General features: G+C 40.4%; 1 protein-coding gene and 1 long non-coding RNA gene across 8 annotated transcripts in view; one reads left to right on the top strand and one right to left on the bottom strand.

The window, feature by feature from the left end:
• Nucleotides 1–2,565, top strand: part of LOC130362565 (uncharacterized) — a 43,235-nt gene extending 40,670 nt beyond the window's left edge. Inside the window, exon 4 of the long non-coding RNA XR_008891465.1 lies at nt 2,325–2,565. This is a non-coding gene — a long non-coding RNA (uncharacterized LOC130362565). The remainder of the gene's footprint in view (nt 1–2,324) is intronic.
• The window catches only part of ADGRG6 (adhesion G protein-coupled receptor G6), a 211,070-nt gene that overhangs the window by 144,485 nt on the left and 41,779 nt on the right, over nt 1–24,806 (bottom strand). For all 7 annotated transcript variants that reach the window (XM_056567247.1, XM_056567246.1, XM_056567249.1 and 4 more), the window contains one exon: nt 22,148–22,248. In XM_056567247.1, the coding sequence (XP_056423222.1) occupies nt 22,148–22,229 (82 nt within the window). In that variant the 5' untranslated portion in view covers nt 22,230–22,248. The remainder of the gene's footprint in view (nt 1–22,147; nt 22,249–24,806) is intronic.

The raw sequence follows: 24,806 nt of genomic DNA, 5'->3' as shown, positions 1-24,806 counted from the left end.
CCCATAGCAACCAATCAAATCGCTTCTTTCATTTTTAACAAGGCCTCTGCAAAATGAAAGAAGCGATCTGATTGGTTGCTATGGGCAACTGGGCAACTTTTCCTTTGCACAGGTTTTGATAACTCTCCCCCATTATGCTTTGGAATACCAACATAGAATAGGAAAAATGTATTCATTTATGAGGAAAGGACTTAAAGGCCCTGATTTACTAAGAGTGGAGTGTAGTTTTCTCTGTGGGTTTTAATTCCCTACAATATTTTTTCCATGGTATTTACTAAGGTTTTCCTACATTTTGTACTTTCCCTACATTTTGCTTTTTTTACACATGCTCTCATCTGTAGGGTTTTCCTCAGCTGAAATCCACCACATTTTCTGTGGAAACCTTAGTAAATATGTTTTTGTGAAAATTTTGGAAACATGCCCATTTTCGGTGACCACACCCCCTTTATCTGATGACCATGCCCCTTTTTTGGGGTTTTCTTAGTGAAATGGAGAGTTAGGTTTTTTAATATTCTGGCGCAAATTCTGGCACAGACAGAATTTCTGGCACAATGCGACAGAATCTGGCACACAACCCGACAAAACATGTCAGATTTGCAAAAGTAAATGAGGGCCAAAGTATGCATTGCTTGGGTAGCTCATTGTCTATGAAACATCTTCTATTATGTGGGAGATGTGTGGTTTTTAAAACTTGCTTAACCCCTCAAGGACACAGCCCCATCTGGTCTTGAGTAAAATTGTAATCTTTATATAAAAACAAATATATGCTGTATTTTACACAAAGGGAACCAAGCTTAAAGGGGTACTCCACTGCCCCAGCATTCTGAACGCTGGGTGCAGGCTGCAGGGGATGTGTTGTTATGGCCACATCCCTCGTGATGTCATGCCACACCCCCTCAATGCAAGTCTATGGGAGGGATGTGTCAGCCGCCACGCCTCCTCCCATAGACTTGTATTGAGGGGGTATAGCATGACATCACGGGGGTTTGGCGTGATGCCATGACCCCTGCAGCCCGCACTCAGCGTTCGGAGCAAAATGTTCCGAATGCTGGGGAGTGGAGTACCCTTTTAAGAGGCATAACTCTTTTTCCATCCACAGTGCCATATGAGGGCTTTCTTTTTGTAAGAGAAATTGTACAAATGCAAAATATAAAGCAAAAAAATTTATATTATTTGTGTTAGAAAATTGAACATAAACAGAATTTTGCTATTTTGCTTTGGGAAGTTTTAAATTTTACGCAGTACAGTAAAACGGAAATGTTCTCTTTATTCTGTCACTCAATAACATCATATTTTGCACCATGATCTGTAGTTTTTATCGGTACCACTTTTGCATAGGTGTGACTTTTTGGCCACTTTTTATTCCATTTTTTTCTGGGATGGGATGTGACCAAAAATCTGAAACGTTCCTTTTTGTTTTTTATGTTTACGCCACTTACAGTATGGGATCATTAGCATTAAATTTGAATTGTTTTTACATATTTATAAAATGGGAAAAGGGGTCCATTTTATTCTTCATTGGGGAGGGGCTTATTTTTTTTAACTTATTTTACTATTTTTGTTAACATTTTTTAAATCCGCACAGGGGACAGTCTTACGATTGCTATTACTGTTTAGTACTATGCAATCAGCATAGTACAGTATGCCTGCAGACTACATAAGCAGATCCCAGGAGAGGGGGCCTGGAGTAGGTGAGAAGACCTCCGGACGCTATCTTCGCTCATCAGACCCTATTATCACGCTGTGAGTGGTCCGATGAGTGTCACTAGGCCCTAACACTGCTTTAGATGCCGTGATCAGTGTGATTGATGATGTCCTCGCTGCTGGGAATATAACATATATACGTTATGGGGAAGTCATGTTTTCTCTAGAGGGTAAAAGATGCGTTCACCAAACAAACATTTGGCACATAACGGCAAAAAATATAAAAAAGTAGTAATGTGATGAACCTTGCAAAATTCCTGGTCAGTGACTGGCGATAACAGTGGGATCTGCATGTTCCTATTGCATTATGACTGCATTTCCTTAAAGTGATTACACGTCGACATCCTAGAGCCGCAATCAGCATTGGAAATAAAGGAATGTTTGTACCATGGCATATTTCTTCTGTTTGTCACCATCAGTGTTCTCTCTCTTATCCAAGTGATCTGATGAACTCATTCATGACACTTTGTCCCAGTTCATCAGCCTCTAATCTCCGCAATCATTTCCCTGTATTGAATGCAGCTTTCTCCAGTTTGTTTCATAAATCACACATATAAAAACAACAGATTTGAGAGATTATTTGGCAAGGTCTTACTTTTTTCCCCTCTTGTTCCTTCCAGATAAAGAAGCTAAGAAATACTCACGAACTATGCAAAGAGTTCAATGTATCTCAAAGATTTTTATTTTTTTTTGCGAATGTTGAATGAATCGGAAACAGTAACATATTATCACAGATTTCCTGTCCTGTGGGAATGTGTCTCTTTAGTCTTCTATCCATGTGGGAATGCATTTTTTTTTACTCTCTTTTCCACTGATGGTTATGTATGCTACATGTAAAATATATCATTGCAAAAAATTATATCGGCACAAAAAAAATTGGATTTGCTTTGGTAAATTATTACAATAAAGGTATCACAATATATTACAATATACTGCAACATTTTTTGATTTGCATCTATATACATATATTTATATATATATATATATATATATATATATATATATATATATATATATTATTTACAAAATGGGTTTAGTTTTATGCCATTCGACCAATTTGGTACACTCAAAAAAACTATTATTAAGTGGCTCGATGGAACAAATAGTGCATAATTCCTTTGCTGCATAAAGTGCTATTGACAAGCTCAGTTCAAAATGGCCCCTCCCTTGTTCACTATTTTAATATGCTTTTGATGTGAAAGGGGAAAAAAAGGCCACAAAGCACAGAAACAGAAAAACCGTTAGCAGTTCAATATTATGATCTCTTATCAATGTACCATAGTAACTTTGCTTCAAAAATTTGGAAATGACTGCAAAATGGACATATACTGTATTTTAAAAGGGTGTTTCAGGACTTTGAAAATGATGGCTTATCGTTAGGATATGTTGGGTGCCAACATGAAGAACCCATTGATCAGCTGTTCAGTGACTCCCTGATGTACACAATGAATGGATTATCTTTTATCTATGAAACATAATAACTAATCTATGGTACATAAACCAAAATATTCAATAATGGGGTTGTTTCACTAAATCAACCCTTTTCCATGTGCTCTATTAGTAGAGTGGGATGCCCACCCCATCATCCCCATTTATGAGCTATAGTGATCAAGTGATCATCCACTAACATCAAGCATCTATTGTCCTTGTGGATCCAGCATGAACATGTATTAGGGTGCATTCACACCACGTTTTTGCAAAACAGTTCCCGTATGGAACCGTATTGGAAAACGTATGCATTGACTCTCCATTGAAAACCGTATGCCAAAAGATGCATCAGGTTGTGTCCGTTTTGCATCCTGTATGGTTTTGTCAGGTTTTTTTCCTGTACCCAAAACCGTAGTCTACCACGGTTTTAGGTCCGGTTGAAAAACTGTATTAAACCGTATACGTTTTTTTTTAACATGGGAGTCAATGGGAACCATACAGAACTGTATGTGCATACAGTTCCATCCGGTTTTCTCCATCCGGTTTTTGACTTTGCACAGTTTTTTTTCTTGGAATTTCAATCAAACAAGTAAAACTTTATTCAAAATGGAGTGAAAAGTTAAAAAGGTATACTTTGTTTCTTGAAAAACGGATGCAACCGGATGTCAGTTTTCAAACCGTATATGGTTTTTAACTGTATACGGGTTAAAATTTGTACACACGTTTTGATACAGTTTAGTTAGCTTTTGAGGAATTCGTTTTTCCTCAAAAACCTGATACGGGAACTGTATTGCAAAAATGTGGTGTGAATGCACCCTTACATAGATGGCTTATTATCATATTGCCTCTGCAACAGATACTGCAGGTGAAATGTATGTCTGGGTACAGCTTATTAACAGATAACAGATATACATTCTGGGTTTCTAAAGCTGGTCATAAGCATGAGATAGTGGTTAGACAAATGTCAACCTACATTTAATTCACACGACTCCAGCATAAATATCCTTGCATGTGTATGTGTTTTTTTTGTTGTATTGTTTTTTTTTTTTTTTTTCAATAGTTAGAAGGTTAGTTGCTCTCTTTGGCTAAAAGCTAATCTCCCGTTGGAGCGATTTGTTGTTAAACCCCCCCCCCCCCCCCCAAAAAAAAAAAATATAGATATATATATTTCCCTCAAAAATAGGACCTGACAAACATTATGTAGTTGTTAGGATTCGGCAGGCTGGAGGTGGATCCTCTGTGTCAGAGAGGGATTGGCGTGGACCGTGTCAGTGGACCGGTTCTAAGTTGCTACTGGTATTCACCAGAGCCCGCCGCAAGGCGGGATGGTCTTGCTGCGGCGATAGCAACCAGGTCGTATCCACCGGCAACGGCTCAACCTCGCTGACTGCTGAGAAGGCGTGGGACAGAAGGACTAGACAGAGGCAAGGTCAGACGTAGCAGAAGGTCGGGGCAGGCTGCAAGGTTCGTAGTCAATGGAGATAGCAAGAGGTCAGGAACACAGTTATGGCAAACACAATAAACGCTTTCTCAAGGCACAATGGCAACAAGATCCGGCCAGGAAGGAAAGGGGAAGTGAGGTTATATAGACAGGTGCACAGGTGGAAGCTAATCAGACTGATTGGGCCAGGCACCAATCATTGGTGCACTGGCCCTTTAAATCCTAAAGAGCTGGCGCGCGCGCGCCCTAAGTAGCGGAGCCGCACGCGCCAGGACGTGACAGCCGGGGACCGGGACAGGTCAGTGATTGGGATGCGATTCGCGAGCGGGCGCATCCCGCTATGCGAATCGCATCCCCGCCGGCAGTGTCAGTGCAGCGCTCCCGGTCAGCGGGTCTGACCGGGGCGCTGCAGAGAGAGGAACGCCACGAGCGCTCCGGGGAGGAGCAGGGACCGGAGCGCTCGGCGTAACAGTAGTCAATCAACTCTGTCAAATTAAATTGGTAAGTTAGACCTACTTTTCTCTAAAGGCCAACATAAAGGGAATCTTACAGCTGCAATTCATGCTCCAAACTGCTGACGCTCTTAGATAGTTGTTTGGGCAAGGAGACCCATGGTACCTTTCATATATCTGGCTGTATGTACATAAAGTATAAATATGTTTTAATTATTTGGTGCCAAATGACAAAAAGATGTTCCCAAGCCCCTGAGGGATGGATAGCCTACTTATTCCCCCTTCTACCCCTATACCTGCTTGATTGACAGTCAGTGTGAAGATGAGCCCTGTTTACAAATCTTGCACCTGCACTGTTCATACAAATTGTTAGTAGTGGAGAGATTTGGAAACAGGGCTCAGCTTACAGCTGACTGTCAAGCAGGGGTTGGGAGAGGCAATATTCCAATGTTCAATGCTTCAGAAACTTGAGAACGCTCCTTGATAGAAAGAAAATAAAAGTATTTATCTACATTATAAAAGCACAGATATATTAATGAAACCATGTGTCTCTTTGCCCGAACAGCTATCAGTGTCACCAGTTTGGAATGTGATCTACAGCAAATACCCTTTAAAGCCAAACCTATCGAGGTCGGTTGATCGGTTTATTCATTTAAAAACAAAACTAGTTGACAAGATGGATAATAAAAGATTAGAACAATGATAGAACTTAAGTACTGCATATTACTTGGATCACGTAATGACATGTTATGTAACACATACTGTATATTTAGATAATGGTACAGTTACATGATAAAATACACATTTCTAAGGTAGTGTAGTTACAGTAATATCTTGTAAAGTTTCATAATGTGTTTGTACTTGTTATACGATAGGTTAGGCTACAGTCTGCCTTCAAATCTTTACCAACTGAGTCGAGAGAGAATTGGAATTCAGACTCCAATGTGATGCAATGACATTAATATTTCTTCATGAGCAGATACTTTGATCAGCTGGCAGTCTGCACAGTTGTCCCAGAAACAAAAACTCTCTAACAACAAGCCAAAAAAGTGTCAACACCGCTTAACCCAGACTTCCTCATAGAAATATGCCTCTAAAGTGTGATAAAACATCCTCCCTCTCACAATTAATAGGCAACACTTATCCCAATCATCTATTACTTTTAGTGCACATGGAAAGTGTCATATGGTGGGAGATTTATACAGACAAGGATAAAAAGTGCTTTTTACAGAAAGCCTCAATAGAATGAGACATGGAAAGGGCATTGTTGATGCTTAAAGCTTGCTGATAATAACAGTGTTCGAATGTGGTCACACTTTGCAGCGGTGGCATCACATGACACACGTTATGCCCCATATTAACAAAAAACCACTTCCTTTTAGAGACAAATGTGATAACATTTCATTTTTTTACACATATCTACATATACTTCGTGCATATATTAGTGCACACTTTTAAATTTTTTTTACATACAGCTGCTATAGGGGTTTTAGAGTGAATTGGGGACCCAGTCCTTCTTGGACCAATCCCCTTTGGAACTGATTGGTGAAAAGCTTTCCAGAACTCCCCTCTAGAGATCTATGCAAATGTTAGCAAGTAAGGGAGAGGGTAGGTAACTAGCCCAGGACGTATGGAAAGGATGTAGAGTGGAAAATAAACAGCAAGTCCTTCTGTCCTGGTGTCAAATCCAACATCATATAAAAGTGGAATTTATGTTTTTTACTAAGACCAAACATTTGCATGCATGACATGAACTGCCTGCTTATAACCTCCTTGCATTTTCTGCTGCACAACATAGACGCTGGTGATGCTTTACATACCACTGACCAGTGCAGAATTCATTAATAGACCACTGTACTATCATGGTTCGAGAGGATAAAGTAACTTCTGTCAAGACCAAACAACCAGTAGGAGCTTTGTTCATGGAGAAATATCGTAACTGCTGAGTTTATTACCGAGCCAAACAAAAGCGTATTGTGTCCAGTTTATGTGACAGCTCAATGTATTTATCCAGTGGAGGGGAATGACTGGGTCAACTTCAATCATTAATAAACATATTACATGTATTCAGTAACAGAATAATCCCCAAAAGCCATGTGTAGCCAGTTATATGGGAAGAGTGAATCAAATCTTCCGTCATTTCAGTGGTTTTGCTGTTACTCAGTTTTGTCTTGATGCCCTTGGGGTAACCCCAATTATGATTAACATACTTTAGCCAACTTTTTTAACTATTTTAGAGCAAAGTTTTTCCTCGGAAATCCAGAAAAAGAAGTGGTCCGACGGTAACCAAAAAAAATTAAAAATAAAAATACTTTCCAAAAGTCAGTTAAAAGTTTTCATGAGATATGGTGGACCCTCATATTTCTGACAGGGATTTTGCTTTCTTACTGTAAATTATGCCTTGGGTGCAGATTAGCCCCATTCAACTTTGACCCGGCTATTTCAAGCATTTTTAGGGTAGAATTTACATTGTAAAGTGACATCATATCAGTTTGTTTCTTGTCCACATCATGAATATCAAATCTATGGTGGAAATAAATATGCACTGCAGTTCAACAAGTAATCTTTGGCACATACGTCCATTAAGACCAACTGAACATGTATTATACACAGTTGTGAAAGCAGCCTATTTTTATACAAGCATTTTCGACAATGTCTGAATATTTGATATGCCACTACAGTGTGTATATTATTGTACTCGGATATTCTGTTTTAAAATCTCATTTTATACTAAGTTCTAGTAAAGCTGAGAGGAACAGATGTCAGCCATCTCTTGCACCAACGCTATTGTTCTCTTTTACTTTTGAAGGTGGTCCATGTTCTTTATTATTTTCAGCAACATCATGGAGGATTATGGAATTGATGCTAATCTTTTATAATTACCAGCTAGGGAAATGTTCAGACAGTACTTCAATTCAACTTTGCTCCACATTGTCGTTTAGCTTCTACATGCTGAATGAATTTGGAAATGTTTCCCCTCTTTATATAGCTGCAATGGAATTTTAACAAGAAAAACGTAACAGGAGAGAATTAGGAATTTGGAAATGGAATGTGTAAGCAAATGTTATCCTATACCCATTGTCAAGCTTACAGTTGGGCACAGCTGGTAATGCAACATTCCACCAATGATAGATATGGATTTGGATTTGGCTAATTGACACATTGGAATTATTTTTAAAAATACTCATATTTAAAAAAAATAAAAATAAAATAAACTTCCCTGTTCACACTAGTGAAATGGTTTTCTTTTTGTATACAGATAATTTACTCGTAGTAGGAAAGCTATACTCAACATGTTTCCCATAAAGAAGCCCCAAACAGCTCTCTGTCTAGGAGGAGGTAAAGAATTCCAATGTTCTGCTGAGAATTGATTTCTTTTCTCACTCCCACAAGTCATCTTTCAGTAGGCTGCTATTAGTGTGCCACCCAAATTACAGCGGCAGATCTGCAGTAACTTACAGTATGGGAATCTGAAGTAACTTACAGTACCATGTGTGTGGGGGATATTTTTTAAATAATATTATAGCTTAACAATTTGCAATAACATATTTTTGTGAATTAAAATGTGGAATACCTGAGGATTCATTAACTAATGTTTTTTTTTTTTTTTGCCGGAAAATCTGCACCAGAAAATCCAAACCAAATCTGCACTAAAGTATCCTTTTTCTTCTGCAAAACTTTTTAAGTTTGTGTCATAAGGGGCCCTCACTGCGGTTTGTGGCAGTTTTTGCATAATTTTTTCAGAGGTTTTGTTTTGCCAGAACGAGAAGAATCAACCTCATGAACTTTGAAAATGTTAGAGATGCAACTTACGCAAAGGTACTATGTCTCATGTATGATGGGAATGATCAACTTCGCAACTCTAGAAGGTTAATTCCTTAAAGGAAAACTGTCATATGTTTTCTCCCACACTATCCACAGGTACCGGTGGATAGTGCGGGAGACGCTGAACATTTTGAGTCCTACCTTGCCTGGATGCGCTGTGCCGTTCGCATGTTATAGCAGCTTTTCTGTATATTTAAATTAGCTGCTAACTGGCACGGGCGGGGTTACTGCCTTCATCTGGCACTGTGATGTAACCGCGGCCCGCAGCACCGCCTGGCTAATGAATATTCATATAATGTCTTACACTCTCCTTCTCATCCTGGCCGATACTGCGCATGTGCGGGATTTACTCCAGTGCTGCTCCGGACTAATGAAGCAGCGCTGAAGACTGCTTCCGGGTATAGTAGGAAATCCCGCACATGCGCAGTATCGGCCGGGAAGAGAAGGAGAGTGTAAGAAATTTTATGAATATTCATTAGCCGGGCAGTGCTGCGGGGGCGGCGATTATGTCACAGTGCCAGATGAAGGCAGTAATCCCGCCCGTGCCAGTTAGCAGCTAATTTAAATATACAGAAAAACTGCTATAACGGCCAAATGGCGCAGCGCATCCGGGCAAGGTAGGACTCAAAATGTTCAGCGTCTCCTGCACTATCCATCGGTACCTGTGGATAGTGAAGGAGAAAACATACGACAGTTTTCCTTTAATGGAGAACAAAAATTCAAAGTTTTTATATATTTTCTTCTACAGCTTCTACAATGTGCTGCATAAGTTCTATTTTCTCTTCATCTCTTCATGCCTATATGATTCTCCACAGCAGACTGCCCTGTATCCATGCTCGCTTTTCCTTCTGGCCTGTGCGAGCTGTCCTTCTTGGTTTTCCATCCCCTCGCAATAATCTGAGCTGGTCGGTAACCTACAACACTCATCCAAACCAAACCAAACCCGAAAAAGCTGTGTAAACATGTCCATAGCCTTAAATTCTAAACTGCTATAAATTGTGCAGCTTTCAAGAGTAATAACATTTTATTCCTAGGGATTTCCGTATATAATTAAGGGATTGTCCTAATGCAAAAACTCCCTTAATTTTTTTCCCTAGAATAATTACCCATAGTGAATAACAAGTTACAGGTATGAAATGGAACTTTAACTTGTTACTTGATACTTGATACTTGAAAAAAAAAAAAAAGGATTTTTAAGTAATCAAGGCCTTGTTTTATGTATTACAATACTTTCTCATGTTATAAAATATATAGACATATATAAAAATAATGGCCCTGGTTTATCAATCTGTATGAGACAGAAATGTCTAAAATCAACCAATCACAGCTCAGCATTCATTTCTCAAATTAAATTACTCTGGTTAAATTAAAGCTAAGCTGTAATTGGTTGCCACGGGCAAAGCAGACAGTTTCTGTTAAACGGACACCGTCAGATTCAAAAACTTTTTATATGTTGTATATTAACTTTAACATGTTATATCCTTTTTATAGAAATCATGGCTTATAAAAACAAAGACCACAAGGGGTCCCCATACCATCCAGAATATAATCCTGTCCGGCTACAGCACAATATTTGTCCCAGCTGAAGCACAGGTGGGACAAAGTCCAGGAAGTGAGGGTGGGACCAGCACCCCTCTGTGCTTACTCCTGTCCTATCAGACTCCTGTCTAATAGCAGCGAGGAGGAGGTTACAAAGCAGCCTGCAGTGATGGGATGAAGAGACTCAGCACAGCAGATTCAGAGAGGAAGTGAATGCAAGGGGACTGAGGGCAAGGCCAGTGCTTGCCTCAGACCCTCACTTTCCTGAACAGTGGATGTCAGAATGAGTGAGCAGCAGTATGGAGGGACTTGTAAGCCAAATATAGAAGCTATACACAAAAAAGAGATGTAAAGTAACTGCATGACACTGCCATAAATGGTGGCCTCCAACTGGGTGACGATCCCTACACTGGGTAAGTGCATGGGGCACCAGGGAAGTTAGACAAGTTAGACAGGTCAGCAGAAAACTAACAAGGTAATAACAAAATCAGCAAATGAGAGGTTAGCCAGGAACAAGACAGAGAGTCAAAGCCAGGAGGGCATCACAGTAAGGTCAGTCACTTCACTGACTTTAGAGAACTGGAGGCAGCGCTGGAGTCAGGCCAGGTTAATTCCTGAGAGTAACCTGTCAGAATGAAAATGCTATGTAATCTATCATGTTATCTATGACATCCATCATGTTTTAGAGCAGGAGAAACTGAGCAGATATATATATTTGTGGGAAAAGATTTAGTATAACCCTACTCTTTCTATTGTAAGGATTCCAGTGGACATGGCCATTTTAATAACATCACATACTGGACTGTAAGCATGAAAAGATCAGAGACTGCCATCAACATACATTATAATGCACCTTTCCCACAAAGACATATATCCAAACTGCTCAGCTCCTTCTGGTCTATATCAAGATGCCAAAAAATTAGATCGTTTAGATTCATCCACGTAAAAATTCCTCTAGGCCAGCCCCCTTTAATGATAAGATATGCCCTTTGCCAAGCAAGGTGGGAAAAGTGTCTAAAACACATAAAATATTGTGGTGCAAGGTATATGCTCCATTTTTATCAAATTCAGGCCATAATTCTGGCATAAAAGGAACGGTAAACTTGCCCCACAACATGTGTTATTCTGGTTTATGGCCCAGATCTGTTATTTAAATGCTGCATTAGAGGCATTAACTAAGATGCTAAAAAAAAAAAAAAACTTCCTGCACCTTAAGGCACAATATGCTTGATTTTAAAGTACTACTATTTTAGTATTAACCCCTTAAGAACATGCGTCGTAAATGTACGGCGCTGCATAGCGTCACTTAGTGCACAGCCTGATACATTTACGGTGACATGAGTGCGGGAGCAGCAGCCGCGGACCCGCCGGCAATGGTGGACATCAACGATCGTGCTGATGTCTGCCATTAACCCCTCAGATGCCGTGATCAATACAGATCACGGCATCTGCAGCAGTACAGCACTTATGACGGCTAATCTGATCGCCCGAGGCACTGCCGCAGGGATCAGATCGGCCAAGATGGCAGACGGAGGTCCCCTCACCTGCCTCCCTCCATCTCCCTGGGTCTTCTGCACTGATCTGCCTTCCAGCAGACCAGAGCAAAAGATCGCCGATAATACTGATCAGTGCTATGCCCTATAGCACTTAACAGTATTAGCAATGTAACAGTATTAGCAATCTAACGATTGCCATAAATAGTCTTCTATGGGGACTAAAAAAGTATAAAATGAATGTAAAAAAAAGTTTTAAAAAAGTGATTTAAAAAAAAAAGCCCCTCCTCCAATAGTTTTAAATCACCCCTTACCCCCTATTAATACAAAAAAGCATACAAAAAGATAAAAAAATAAACATATTTGGTATCCTTGTGTGCGTAAATGTCCAAAATATTAAAATATAATGTTAATGATCCACTATGGCGAACGGCGTAAGCGTAAAAAAAAAAGTCAGCTTTTTTGTCACATGAAACTGCAAACATTTTTTTGAAAAAGCAATCAAAAAGTCACATATACGCAAACATGAAACTAAAACAAACTACAGATCATGGCGCAAAAAATTAGCCCCTCACACATCCCTGAATACAGAAAAATAAGAAAGTGAGAGGTGCCAAAATAGGGCAATTTTAAACGTACTGATTTTGTAAAAAAGTTTGAGATTTTTTAAAAGCAGTACAATAATAGAAATGTATGTAACCATGGGTATCATTTTAATCATGTTGACCCAGAGAATAATCAAAACATGTCATTTTTACCGTAAAGTGTACAGCGCTAAAACAAAGCCACCCAAATTAGCACAATTATGATTTTTGTTTACATTTCCTTACACAAAAATAATTTTTGGGGCTTACCATACATTTAATGAGTGATGTCATTACAAAGTACAACTGGTCACACAAAAAACAAGCCCTCATATGGGTCTGGGAATGGAAATATTAAAGAGTTATGAATTTTAGACGGCGAGGAGGAAAAAATTAAAACGTAAAAATAAAATTGGCTGTGTCCTTAAGGGGTATTCCAGGAAAAAAAATCTTTTTATATATCAACTGGCTCCAGAAAGTTTAACAGATTTGTAAATAATGCAATAAAGAAAGCACATACGTGCACTCACCGCTCGGCGAAGAGAGCTCGGTGTGGGAGTCCAGTTCACGGAAGGCTGGGTCTCAGCATAGGCGCTGGTAGATGGGCGCTCGGAGGCTCCGAGCACCCATCTACCTGCGCCGATGCTGAGACCCAGCCTTCCGTGAACCGGACTCCCATACCAAGCTGTCTCCTCCAAGCGGTGAGTGCACGTACGTGCTTTCTTTATTGCATATATTGAAACTTCATACATTTCGTATGTGCACCCCGCAGGAGACATTATTATAAGGCCACCGACACTACGCTGTATTTCCACTACAGGTGAAGTAACCCTTTTGTGTGCCCTCTCCTTTTCCTGCCTTTCCACATTTAGATTTGTAAATTACTTCTATTAAAAAATCTTAATCATTAATTATCAGCTGCTGAAGTTGAGTTGTTCTTTTCTGTCTGACAACAGTGTTCTCTGCTGACATCTCTGCTTGTCTCGGGAAATGCACAGAGTAGAAGAGGTTTGCTATGGGGATTTGCTTCTACTCTGGAAAGTTCCCGAGACAGGTGTCATCAGAGAACACATAGACAGAAAAGAACAACTCAACTTCAGCAGCTCAAAAGTACTGAAAGGATTAAGATTTTTTAATAGAAGTAATTTACAAATCTGTTTAACTTTCTGGAGCCAGTTGATACATATAAAAAAAAGTTTTTTCCTGGATAACCCCTTTAGGGTCAAAATGGGCTGTGTCCTTAAGGGGTTAAATAGAATATGCAGGAAACCTTAGAAAATCATGTTCATGTCTTGTATGTTGATATATCATAATCTGAAGTTAAAGGCCAAAAGCCTGAGGCTGTATTACAACATTTCCTGCTCTGATTTCTGTCTGGTGCATGAAGACATTCTGTAGCTCTGAACTCTGGGCCTGTAACTTTAAGTCAATATTGAAGCTATTAAACGACAGTTTTTCAAACGTATTTATGATAAATATAACGGAGAGAGTAATTTATAAGATAATTGGGACAATTTGTGTATTTTAGGTGGTGTTATCCTTTTCTCTCTACAGCGACTTTAATTTTTCTATACACATTTCTTTCCTTCTAGCTATTTTTAATCAACAGAGCCAAAATAAAAATTAAAAATAAAAACTAAGAGAACTAAGCAATTTTATGGGGCAAAGAAAGGTCGAATTTTCTAAGACAGGCATTTCTGGAGAAGTGACAAATCAGCTTTCAATATGACAAGGAGAAACTGAGAACCAGAGATTTTGATATATAAAATGGAACTGTAACTTGACAAGCCAAAACAAAGAACAAAGTTTCTACCGTGTTTCCCCGAAAATACACCCTACCCCGAAAATAAGCCCTAGCTGTATTATCGGGATGGGCTGCAATATAAGCCCTACCCCGAAAATAAGACCTAGGCAAGTGGTCTTCAACCTGCGGACCTCCAGATGCTGCAAAACTACAACTCCCAGCATGCCCGGACAGCCAATGGCTGTCCGGGCATGCTAGGAGTTGTAGTTTTGCAACAGCTGGAGGTCCGCAGGTTGAAGAACACTGACCTAGGCAATGCCGGGCTGCAAATATTAAAAAACAAACTTTAACTTACCATCGTCCTCCGTTCCCCCGTTGCTAAGGAATCGGCCTCACTGTTCTCCGCTGTTCTTGCTGCTTCCTGGTGTTGGAACGTCTCAGAGCCTTCAGCCTATCACCGGCCGCAGAGATGTCCCGCCTCTGCCGATGATAAGCTGAGCGCATTGTCATGTAAGGAGTCGGCCGGCTTCTTACATGACAGTGGGCTCAGCCTATCATCGGCAGAGGCGGGACATCGCTGCGGCCGGTGATAGGCTGAAGGCTTTGAGACGTCCCAACACCAGGAAGCTGCAAGAACAGCGGAGGGACCATGAGGCCGGTTCCTTAGCAACGCGGGAACGGAGGACGAAGGTAAGTTAAAGTTTGTTTTTTAATATTTACAGCCCGGGCACAGCAATTCAGAGTACAGCGCAGTGGCTGATAATTATTTGGCAGGGGGGGGGAGAGAAGCTGCGCTCGCGGGTGACAAACCATTAGTCCCCCGATTGTGCCCATCACATGATGATGATGGGGGGGGGAGTAAATACCGTTAAATGTTGTTCAATGTACATACAGTAAATAAGCCCTAGTGTGTTTTTGGTGACTAAAATTAATATAAGACTTGGTCTTATTTTCGGAGAAACATGGTACCAGACTATACTAAGAATCTTACAGTATATTGTGAGCTTCTGAGGCCTAGTGTCAGTTCAGTTCAATTTGTAAATAGTCAGAACTATTAAAGGGGTATTCCAGGCAAAAACTTTTTTTTTTATATATCAACTGGCTCCAGAAAGTTAAACAGATTTGTAAATTACTTCTATTAAAAAATCTTAATCCTACAATAGTTATTAGCGTCTGTAGTTTTCTGTCTAACTGCTCAATGATGATGTCACGTCACGGGAGCTGTGCATGATGGGAGAATATCCCTTGCATGATGGGAGAATATCCCCATAGGAGCTGGACAGCTCCCGGGACGTGAGTCATCAGAAAGTAGTTAGACAGAAAACAGCAACTCAACTTCAGAAGCTAATAACTATTGGAAGGATTAAGATTTTTTAATAGAAGTAATTTACAAATCTGTTTAACTTTCCGGAGCCAGTTGATATATATAAAAAAGTTTTTGCCTGGAATACCCCTTTAAGTACTGAATGACTTCTAAAGCAGGTGTGGCAAAACACCAGCTTACATGGACTGTTAAACCATCAGCCAGAAACCTGTATGTACTTGTATGGGTATGGATGGAATTTGTACAACACCAAATTGAGAAAGGGGTACAGGTTTTTCTTACAGTTAATGGTTTATGAAATTTTACTGATGCAACCAAACCGGATGGTTATTACATTGTCAGCGAGCTGTACAAACATCCTATATTTCCAAACAATCTTTAGTAATACTAGTCAGAGTCTGACATGAAAACACACATGGGATGCCGCTCCTTGAAAGACACATTTTTAATATGTGACACACTGCTTTGGCCGTATCTCCTTAATTCTGTCTACACTCTAATTATTGACGTAATAAGATATTTTTATTATGCTGGTAGATTATTTTACAGTCCTATGATACTTGATGTGCCTCTTTTCTGTGCTTCATGGGTGTGGGCATTTTAGTCTGTGTTCATGTACTGAACACCACTCCTATCTTTCACTGCTTTTATTGTTTCATTTAAATTCTTGCTGAGCAAGTTGTTAATGGCTTTACCTATGAAGGCAGAGCTAGAGGGTGGGAAAAAGTAATTGTAAAAGACTTGGTATATTGGATTATTCAGGTATTATATATAATTATTCATTAAATACATGTGATATTGTATTGATATCAGTTTCTACAATTTATACACTACTCTTTACTGTTTCTGATATTGTTCATGTAATCTCATGAAGATGAATATTGTCCATACAATTGATACAAGGGTTACAATTAGAGATGAGCGAACTTACAGTAAATTCGATTCGTCACGAACTTCTCGGCTCGGCAGTTGATGCCTTTTCCTGCATAAATTAGTTCAGCTTTCAGGTGCTCCGGTGGGCTGGAGACTCTTTCCTAGGACTGTATCCACCTTACGCAGGATAAGTCATCAACTGCCGAGTCGAGAAGTTCGTGACGAATCGAATTTACTGTAAGTTCGCTCATCTCTAGTTACAATATTTACAATACCCAATAGTTTTGATATAATAATTATTCGGTATCAGTAAAAACGTAGCTTTAGGGTGCGTCCACACGCTATTACTAGCAGCGGGTTGCCAGCTGCGGGAATCCCGTTGCGAGTTACGCTACCATTGATTTAAATGGGTCCACAGACAGTCCGCAATAGTGTCAGATTTGCGGACTGTCCACGGACCCATTTAAATCAATGGTAGCGTAACTCGCTGCAGCTTTCCCACAGCGGGAAACTCGCTGCTAGCTACTAGCGTGTGAAGTTTTACCTATTAAACATGCATTTTTTGAATAATTTTACATTTATACATCAGTAGGATTTCGATAGACCACTAGAAATGATTGGGTTTATAAAATTTTTACCTTTTTTTATTAACCTTTGTTCATGTTCACAAACAGTAAAACTGCACATTTTTTAGCTATACAACTACATTTTTAACTGTTAAAATTGATTTTCTTTTCATAACATGTTCCATTATTGTCAATGCAAAATCGGCAGTTAGTGCATACATGGGGAAAAAAAAAAATTTACTTGCATGTCCTTTATTTACCACCAATACTCGGTAAAAGAAAAAAAGAAAAAACACAGCCAACATAACAAAATCAGCTATAAAACAATTTGTGTAAAGATTGCTGTTTAGGAAAATGTCAGATTTTTTTTAATGTCTACAAAAATATCCCCAAAAGACAGTGTGTCAAAATGCCCCCCTGAATGGTTGTTACTGGTGTGCACGTGATACTTGTTTAGGGCATGTTCACACATTCAAGTTTTTATTTGTCATTTTTGAATACAAAGCCAGTAATGCATTTGAAATGAGGAGACATCTCGTTCTTTCCTATATACAGTTTGTGTCCTTGATTTATGATCTATTTGTGATTTGTATTTAATAATTACAATCAAAAATCTGAACGTGTGAACACAGCCTTAGGGTGAGACATACAGTATAGCATTTGGCTGACCCAATTCCTGGTGGAGAAATGTTGTGTTATGTCTTCAGACTCTTCTGAATTTAGACTTCAGTATTGGATGAGTTTTTTACACTTGTTATTTTATAAGGCAAAACACTGATTTTACGTTAAAGGGGTAGTCTGTGGAACTAGATATATCCCTTATCCACAGCCAGTTATTGGCTGAGCGGGCCGTCACTCACTCGTCTTGGAAGTTGGGGCAACTTTGAGGACAAATAGTTTGCTGGGCCCCATACAGGAGCTTGCGAGGGGTCGCAGTGGTCAGACCCCCTGCAATCAGACACTTATACCCTATTTTGTGAAAGTGGAGTAAGTTTAGTTTCTCAGACTACTCCTTTAAGTCTAGTGAAATACAAAACACACAAAGGATTTTGGTTTTGTGGTGTTTATTTGTTTTAGTTTTTTTGGTCGTTTTTGACTCAAATCTTTTTTTTTTTTTTTAATGATATGACATTTGTGTAGTTTTCATTCTTACAGGTCTCTTTGCAGTATTTTTTTATTTTAAATACTGTATATACTCGAGTATAAGCCGACCAGAATATAAGCTGAGGCCCCTAATTTCACCCCAAAAACCCAGGAAACGTTATTGACTCGACTATAAGCCTCGGGTGGGAAATACATCATCCCCCCATTTCATCATCCAGACCCCCGTCATCATCCCCCCCTTTCATCATCACCGCTTGTCAATCCCTTCATCAGTGGTCTTCAACCTGCGGACCTTCAGAGGTTGCAAAACTACAACTCCCAGCATGCCAGGACAGCCATCGGCTCTCCGGGCATGCTGGGAGTTGTAATTTTGAAACCTCTGGAGGTCCGCAGGTTGAAGACCACTGCGGCCTTCATCATCATCCAGACCCCCTTCCCCCCCCCCCCTTTAGTTTTCTACTCACCTCCCCTCGGTGGGAAGGAAGGGTGAGCTGGTCCGGGCCATCTATACTGCAGGGACCGTCCGGTGGGGAGGGTTAGTCGTTCTGGGCTGTCCTTTTTCCCCGGGGGGGGGTCCTCTTCTCCGCTCCAGGCCCAGCCCTGGACTAGTGATGTTGCCTTAACGACGACGCACAGGGACGTTCATGCGCAGGGAGACGGGGGCCCCCTGGTGAAAAAGGACAGCCCGGAACGACTAACCCTCCCCATCGGATGGTCCCCGCAGCATAGATGGCCCGGACCGGATTACTCTTCCTTCCCACCGAGAGGAGGTGAGTAGAAAACTAAAGGGGGGGGGGGTCTTGATGATGAGGAAGGCTGCAGTGGTCTTCAACCTGCGGACCTCCAGAGGTTTCAAAACTACAACTCCCAGCATGCCCGTACGATGGCTGTCTGGGCATGCTGGGAGTTGTAGTTTTGCAACATCTGGAGGTCCGCAGGTTGAAGACCACTGAGAAGGGATTGACAGACAAAGAGTTCACTCGAGTATAAGCCGAGGGGGGTGTTTTCAGCACGAAAAATCGTGCCGAAAAACTCGGCTTATACTCGAGTATATACGGTAGTAGAAACACAAGAAAAAAACTGCTAAAAAAAAGATTAATGTAATGTATTACACTTTAATGTATGTTTTTCAAAATACCTGAAAAGAATACTGTTTAAAAGAACCCAACAACGTGAAGGTAATAGGCGTTAAATCATCAAGTGATAAATTAGTTGTCATTCTTTCACTGAAAATGTTAGCTAGCGGGAAACGGATGAATTTTCTCACTATTGACTAGGTGGTGTTAGTCTACGGCTATCACAGACATTACAAAAACATTCTTCTTACATTTGGTTTGGTCACTGAAATTCCCCTTCCTATTGTCACACCCCTCTATTGAAAAGCTCTCAATATAGCACGTCCAGCTCTCCATGAAAGCCAAAGTCTTTGGTTATGTGTCAATCATATCCGTTCACAAACAATTCACATGTATAGCTGATGTGTTGCTGGCTTGAGATATACTTTATCTAAGGTGAAAGTAACCAGATATCTGGAAGTCCCTTTAATTCCTGAATGTAAGCTATCAAAGACAGGATTTCCTCCTCCGAGGGGTCTACTTTCATGTCACATGCTGTTGCGGTGTGTTTCCATGAGAATTCTAAACCAATCTTTTGTCTGAAGTCACACATTGTAATGTAACTGTAGGAAGCTTTAGAATTGCTTATAATTCTTTATCAGCCAATATAAAATATTCTTTATCTCTATTACTATTATCTAGATTTTATTTATGTATAAATGTTCTATAGAGTAAACCATAAATAACATTTCATTAGGATAATTTTATGGTCACATGTCTTCATTGTAATAAGTTTGGTGCAAAAAATCTTACGTTACTACAAAAAAAAAATTAAAATCAACTGGTGGCAGAAAGTTAAACAGATTAGTAAATTACTTCCATTAAAAAATCCAGTACTTATTAGCTGCTGAATACTACAGAGGAAATTCTATTCTTTTTGGAACACAGAGCTCTCTGTTGATATCACGAGCACAGTGCTCTCTGCTGACCTCTCTGTCCATTTTAAGAACTGTCCAGAGCATGAGAAAATCCCCATAGCAAACATATGCTGCTCTGGAGAGTTACTAAAATGGACAGAGATGTCAGCAGAGAGCACTGTGCTCGTGATGTCAGCAGAGAGCACTGTGTTCCAAAAAGAAAATCATTTCCTCTGTAGTATTCAGCAGCTAATAAGTCCTGGAAGAATTAAGATTTTTTTAATAGAAGTAATATACAAATCTGGCACCAGTTGATAAAAAAAAAAATTGTTTTCCACCGGAGTACCCCTTTAAACAGATTTGTAAATTATTTCTATGAAAAAAATCTTTATCCTTCCAGTACTAATCAGCTGCTGTATACTACAAAGGAAGTTGTGTAATTCTTCCCAGCCTGACCACATTACTCTCTACGGCCACCTCTGTCCGAAGCAGGAGATGTTGTGTCATGGAAAGAGGTGTCAGTTTCTGACATGGAAAGAGGTGTCAGCAGAGAGCACTGTGGTCAGACTGGAAAGAACTACACAACTTCCTCCAGGGCATACAATTGTTGATAAGTACTGGAAGGAATAAGATTTTTCTATAGAAGTAATTTACAAATCTGTATAACCTTCTGGCACAAGTTGATTTAAACACCTTTTAAATCAACTTTAATATCAAGTATTTGAAGTAGAGAATCTATGAAAACAAAAAAGTGACAAACTCAGCTCTGCTACATACTTAGCTAGTGCTACCATAGATCAAGAAATACTCCACCTGCTGACATCCATGTATTTTTTTTTATTTATGGCTACTGTTCACATGTATCCTAATTGTTTGTTGGGTGGATTCCACAAATAATATGCTGTCATACAAAATTAGTCCCCAGGCAATCTTTGTGCTAAACAAAAGAAACTTCTGCAGTCGTTTTGTTCATTCAGTTTGCTAACAATGCTGTGTACTATATGTTCTTATTCTGAGCACAGTACTAGACTGGTATATGAGCTACAAAAAAAAGCTAAATTGTGGGGAAAATAATCATTCTCTATTGATACATACAGAATAGTCTTTCTAGATACAGTGACCCCCCCCCCCCCGACCTACGATGGCCCCGACATATGATGAAATCGACATAATATGGACTCTCAGAGGCCATCGCATGTCGATGTCAGCATCAACATACAATGCTTTTTTTATGTCAGGGCCATCACATTAAGGGCTATCCGGCAGCGCCAAATGCTTAAGATGCTGCCGGATAGCAGCTTAATGTTCCCCGTGTGGTGCGGTAAGTATTACTTACCCCTCCACGATGCTCCGGGGTGCCCTCCGTGTCCAGCGCTGGTCTTCCGGCGTCTTCTTGGTCCTCTCCGATGAAGTCAATACGCTGCTGTGCACGTCATCCAACAGGAATGGTGTACGCAGCGGCGTAATGACGTCGCTACGCAGGCCCAGTAAGGCCTTGCGGAAGAAAGCAGAGGACCAGAGAAGACAGCGGAGGACCGGAGAAGACAGCGGAGGACCGGAGAAGACAGCGGAGGACCGGAGAAGACAGCGGAGGACCGGAGAAGACAGCGGAGAGCCCAGCGGAGGCCCGGGGACACCATCGCAAGCGGCGGGGACAGGCGAGTACAGCCTCCTATACTTTACATTGCACGAATCCCTCAACATACGATGGATTCGACAAATGATGGCTCGTTTGGAACGAATTACCATCGTATGTTGAGGGACCACTGTATATCTCACTTGTTACAGAGTTTCTGTCTCTATGTAGAAAGTGACCCTGTCCACCCTTGGATCTGTGTCCCCTACGCCAGTGTTTCCCAACCTGGGTGCCTCTAGCTGTTGCAAAACTACAACTCCCAGCATGCCCGGACAGCCAACGGCTGTCCGGGCATGCTGGGAGTTGTAGTTTTGCAAAAGCTGGAGGTACCCTGGTTGGGAAACACTGCCCTACACTATCAGCTCAATGATTGTCAACACATTTGTAAACCAGTACAAACATAAAATAAGCAAACGCTTTACCTTGAATTATAAATGTGAATAAAGAGAAAAAACAACTTACCAGTGCGCTGGACACATACAATATAAACAGCAATAAAATAGAGCGTATGCTGCATCTTCCTTTTCCAGTGATTACTCCACATTCCATTTAAAGGGGGAGTCCTGTGAAACAAGAAAGAGACCATTTATAACGCTTTTTCTCTCCCCAGAATCGGACGTCTCTTCTTTAGTTAATGAAGTGTTTATGAAGTATTAACATTCTGACAGCTACCGCTCAATAACATCTATGATTCTATTCACATTGCTGAAAGTGATATTTGTATAGCACACATTGCTTACGAAGGCTCCATGACATGCAACAGTTACACTCTGAAGCTAAATAATCTAACAAACCCCCCCCCCAAAAAAAAAAAGATCAGTTGTATCTTTATTATTGAAGATGTCTGTGGATACATCTACTATTTACTGAATCATGGATCAGTGATATAGGCGCACAGAGAATAGGAATCATCGTCTATTTTACACACCTATGCTTGTGAAAATGATACAGAACTGTACTATAACTATCAGAAGGACAACAAGAAGGTTCTTTATTGCTCCAGTGCATCAATAAATGATAAATAAAGGGGGGATTCTCATCATGAAATGTTATGCATTATCCACAGTATAGGGGATAACTAGCTGATCAGTGGGGGTCTGAGCACTGGGGTCCCCCTTACTGATCCCAAGAACCACAAATAATGAATAGAGTGCTGACTGCGCATGTCTTCTGCAGCTTCACTCATTCCTTTGATCTCCATTCTCAGAATAATTCAGAGCCCCCCCCCCCCCCAAATATGGAAAATGATCTACCTAATCTGTATTCAGCACCAAAAGAAAAGTTCAATAAAGAATAGATGCCATACCATTTCCTTTTGTAGCTATGCTCCAAGCGTTGAACAGTGGAACTAAAGAGGCATGGTTGTAGAAACCACACTGAGTAATGTTAGGGACACTTAAAGGGGTTATCCACCATAAGGTGATTTTAGTATGTACCTGGCAGACAGTAATGGACATGCTTAGGAAGGATCTGCGCTTGTCTTGGGGCTAAATGGCTATGCTGTGAGATTACAATAACACGGTGGCTAGCTTATTGTGAACTAGTATTTCCTGTTTGACTTTTCTTTTTTTTTACTACAAATCCCACAATTCCATTTTCCTCCCTCCCACACATCAGCCACCCCATCCATTGAAACATAAATGAGCTGCATCCATTCAAAACAGTGTTGTTTTCAATCAGGGTGCCTACAGCTGTTGCATTAGTTGCAGATTGATCCCTCCACCCATTGAAGCAGACAGGCTCCCTGTCATCAGCTGACTACTGAGTCAGGTCTCGGCTGCATTGCAAGCTGGGAAAAATCTGTGACAACAGTCATTTTGTATGCTGGTAAAAATAAATATTGGAGTGAAAATCACAGAATTGTGAGAAAACCGTCACACATAGGTATATACACTATATTATGAACTACACTAACTTTACAGCCCCTGTGGCATAGTCAAATAAAAAAAAATTCCTGGAATACCCTTTAAGGGTGCGTTCACACGCTCTCCGTTTTTTCGGGTTTTCCGCAGCGTACTTGAAAGGGGCGGGCACTTCTCGGCTGTCCATAGCAGATTGTCCGCGGCGGAATTTACGCTGCGGAAAATCCACCGCAAGCCCCATTGAAGTCAGTAGGGACTGCGGCGGATTTTCCGCAGCGTAAATTCCGCCGCGGACAATCTGCTATGGACAGCCGAGAAGAGCCTGCCCCTTTCAAATACGCTGCGGAAAACCCGCAAAAACGGAGAGCGTGTGAACGCACCCTTAAGGGATTAAAGGGTTACTCCACTGCACCAGAGAACATTTTGTCCCGAACGCTGGGTGTGGGCTGCGGGGGTCGTGACGTCACCACGCCCCTCGATGCAAGTCTATGAGGAGGGGCGTGGTGCCTGCCACGCCCCTTCTCATAGACGTGCATTGAAGGGGTGAGGCGTGAGGTCACGAGGGGCATGGCCGTGACGTCACGAACCCCGCAGCCCGCACCCAGCGCCAAGGGAATTTTTTGTTTGCAGATTAGAACTGAATTGTTAGGGAACCTAAGTATTTGTTCCCCTATCAATTATAAAAGTAACAAGCTGCATTAAGGAGCACTCCCCTTAAGAGAGTGCTCCAAATCTAAGCTTGTTGACTCTATAAAAGACACCTAAGAGCCAGAAATCTTTTGATTGATAGGAAATTTTACTGAGTAAATTCATTCATAACTTATTTATTATTGCATTTTTGGGATATTTTTTGTTGTTATTCTGTCTCTTACTGTTACAAATAAACCTACCATTAAAATTATAGACAGGTCATTGTTTTGTCAGTGGGAAAACATACAAAATCATCAAGAGATAATTTCCTTTTTCCTCCACTGTATCATGTAATGTAATGTAAAGAACACCTTCTGCCACATTGGCATATGTCAGAAGATACCATCTGTGAAGGTCTGTTCATCTTACCTAAAGGGGTGGGGGTGAAAACACTCTAAAAAAAAATAAAAAAAACTCCAGACCTCCTTAAACTCCTCTGGAATTACCTGCAAATACCAAACAATGAAACCATTTACCAAAAATGACTCATCTTTACCCAATAATATCACTAAATAAGGGATAAAAGTAAAAAATAAAAAAAAGACCATCTGACTCTTTGAGAAACAACA

Source organism: Hyla sarda, chromosome 3 (assembly GCF_029499605.1).
Source record: "Hyla sarda isolate aHylSar1 chromosome 3, aHylSar1.hap1, whole genome shotgun sequence".
Taxonomy (NCBI): domain Eukaryota; kingdom Metazoa; phylum Chordata; class Amphibia; order Anura; family Hylidae; genus Hyla; species Hyla sarda.
This window is presented reverse-complemented; position numbering and strand designations above follow the sequence as displayed.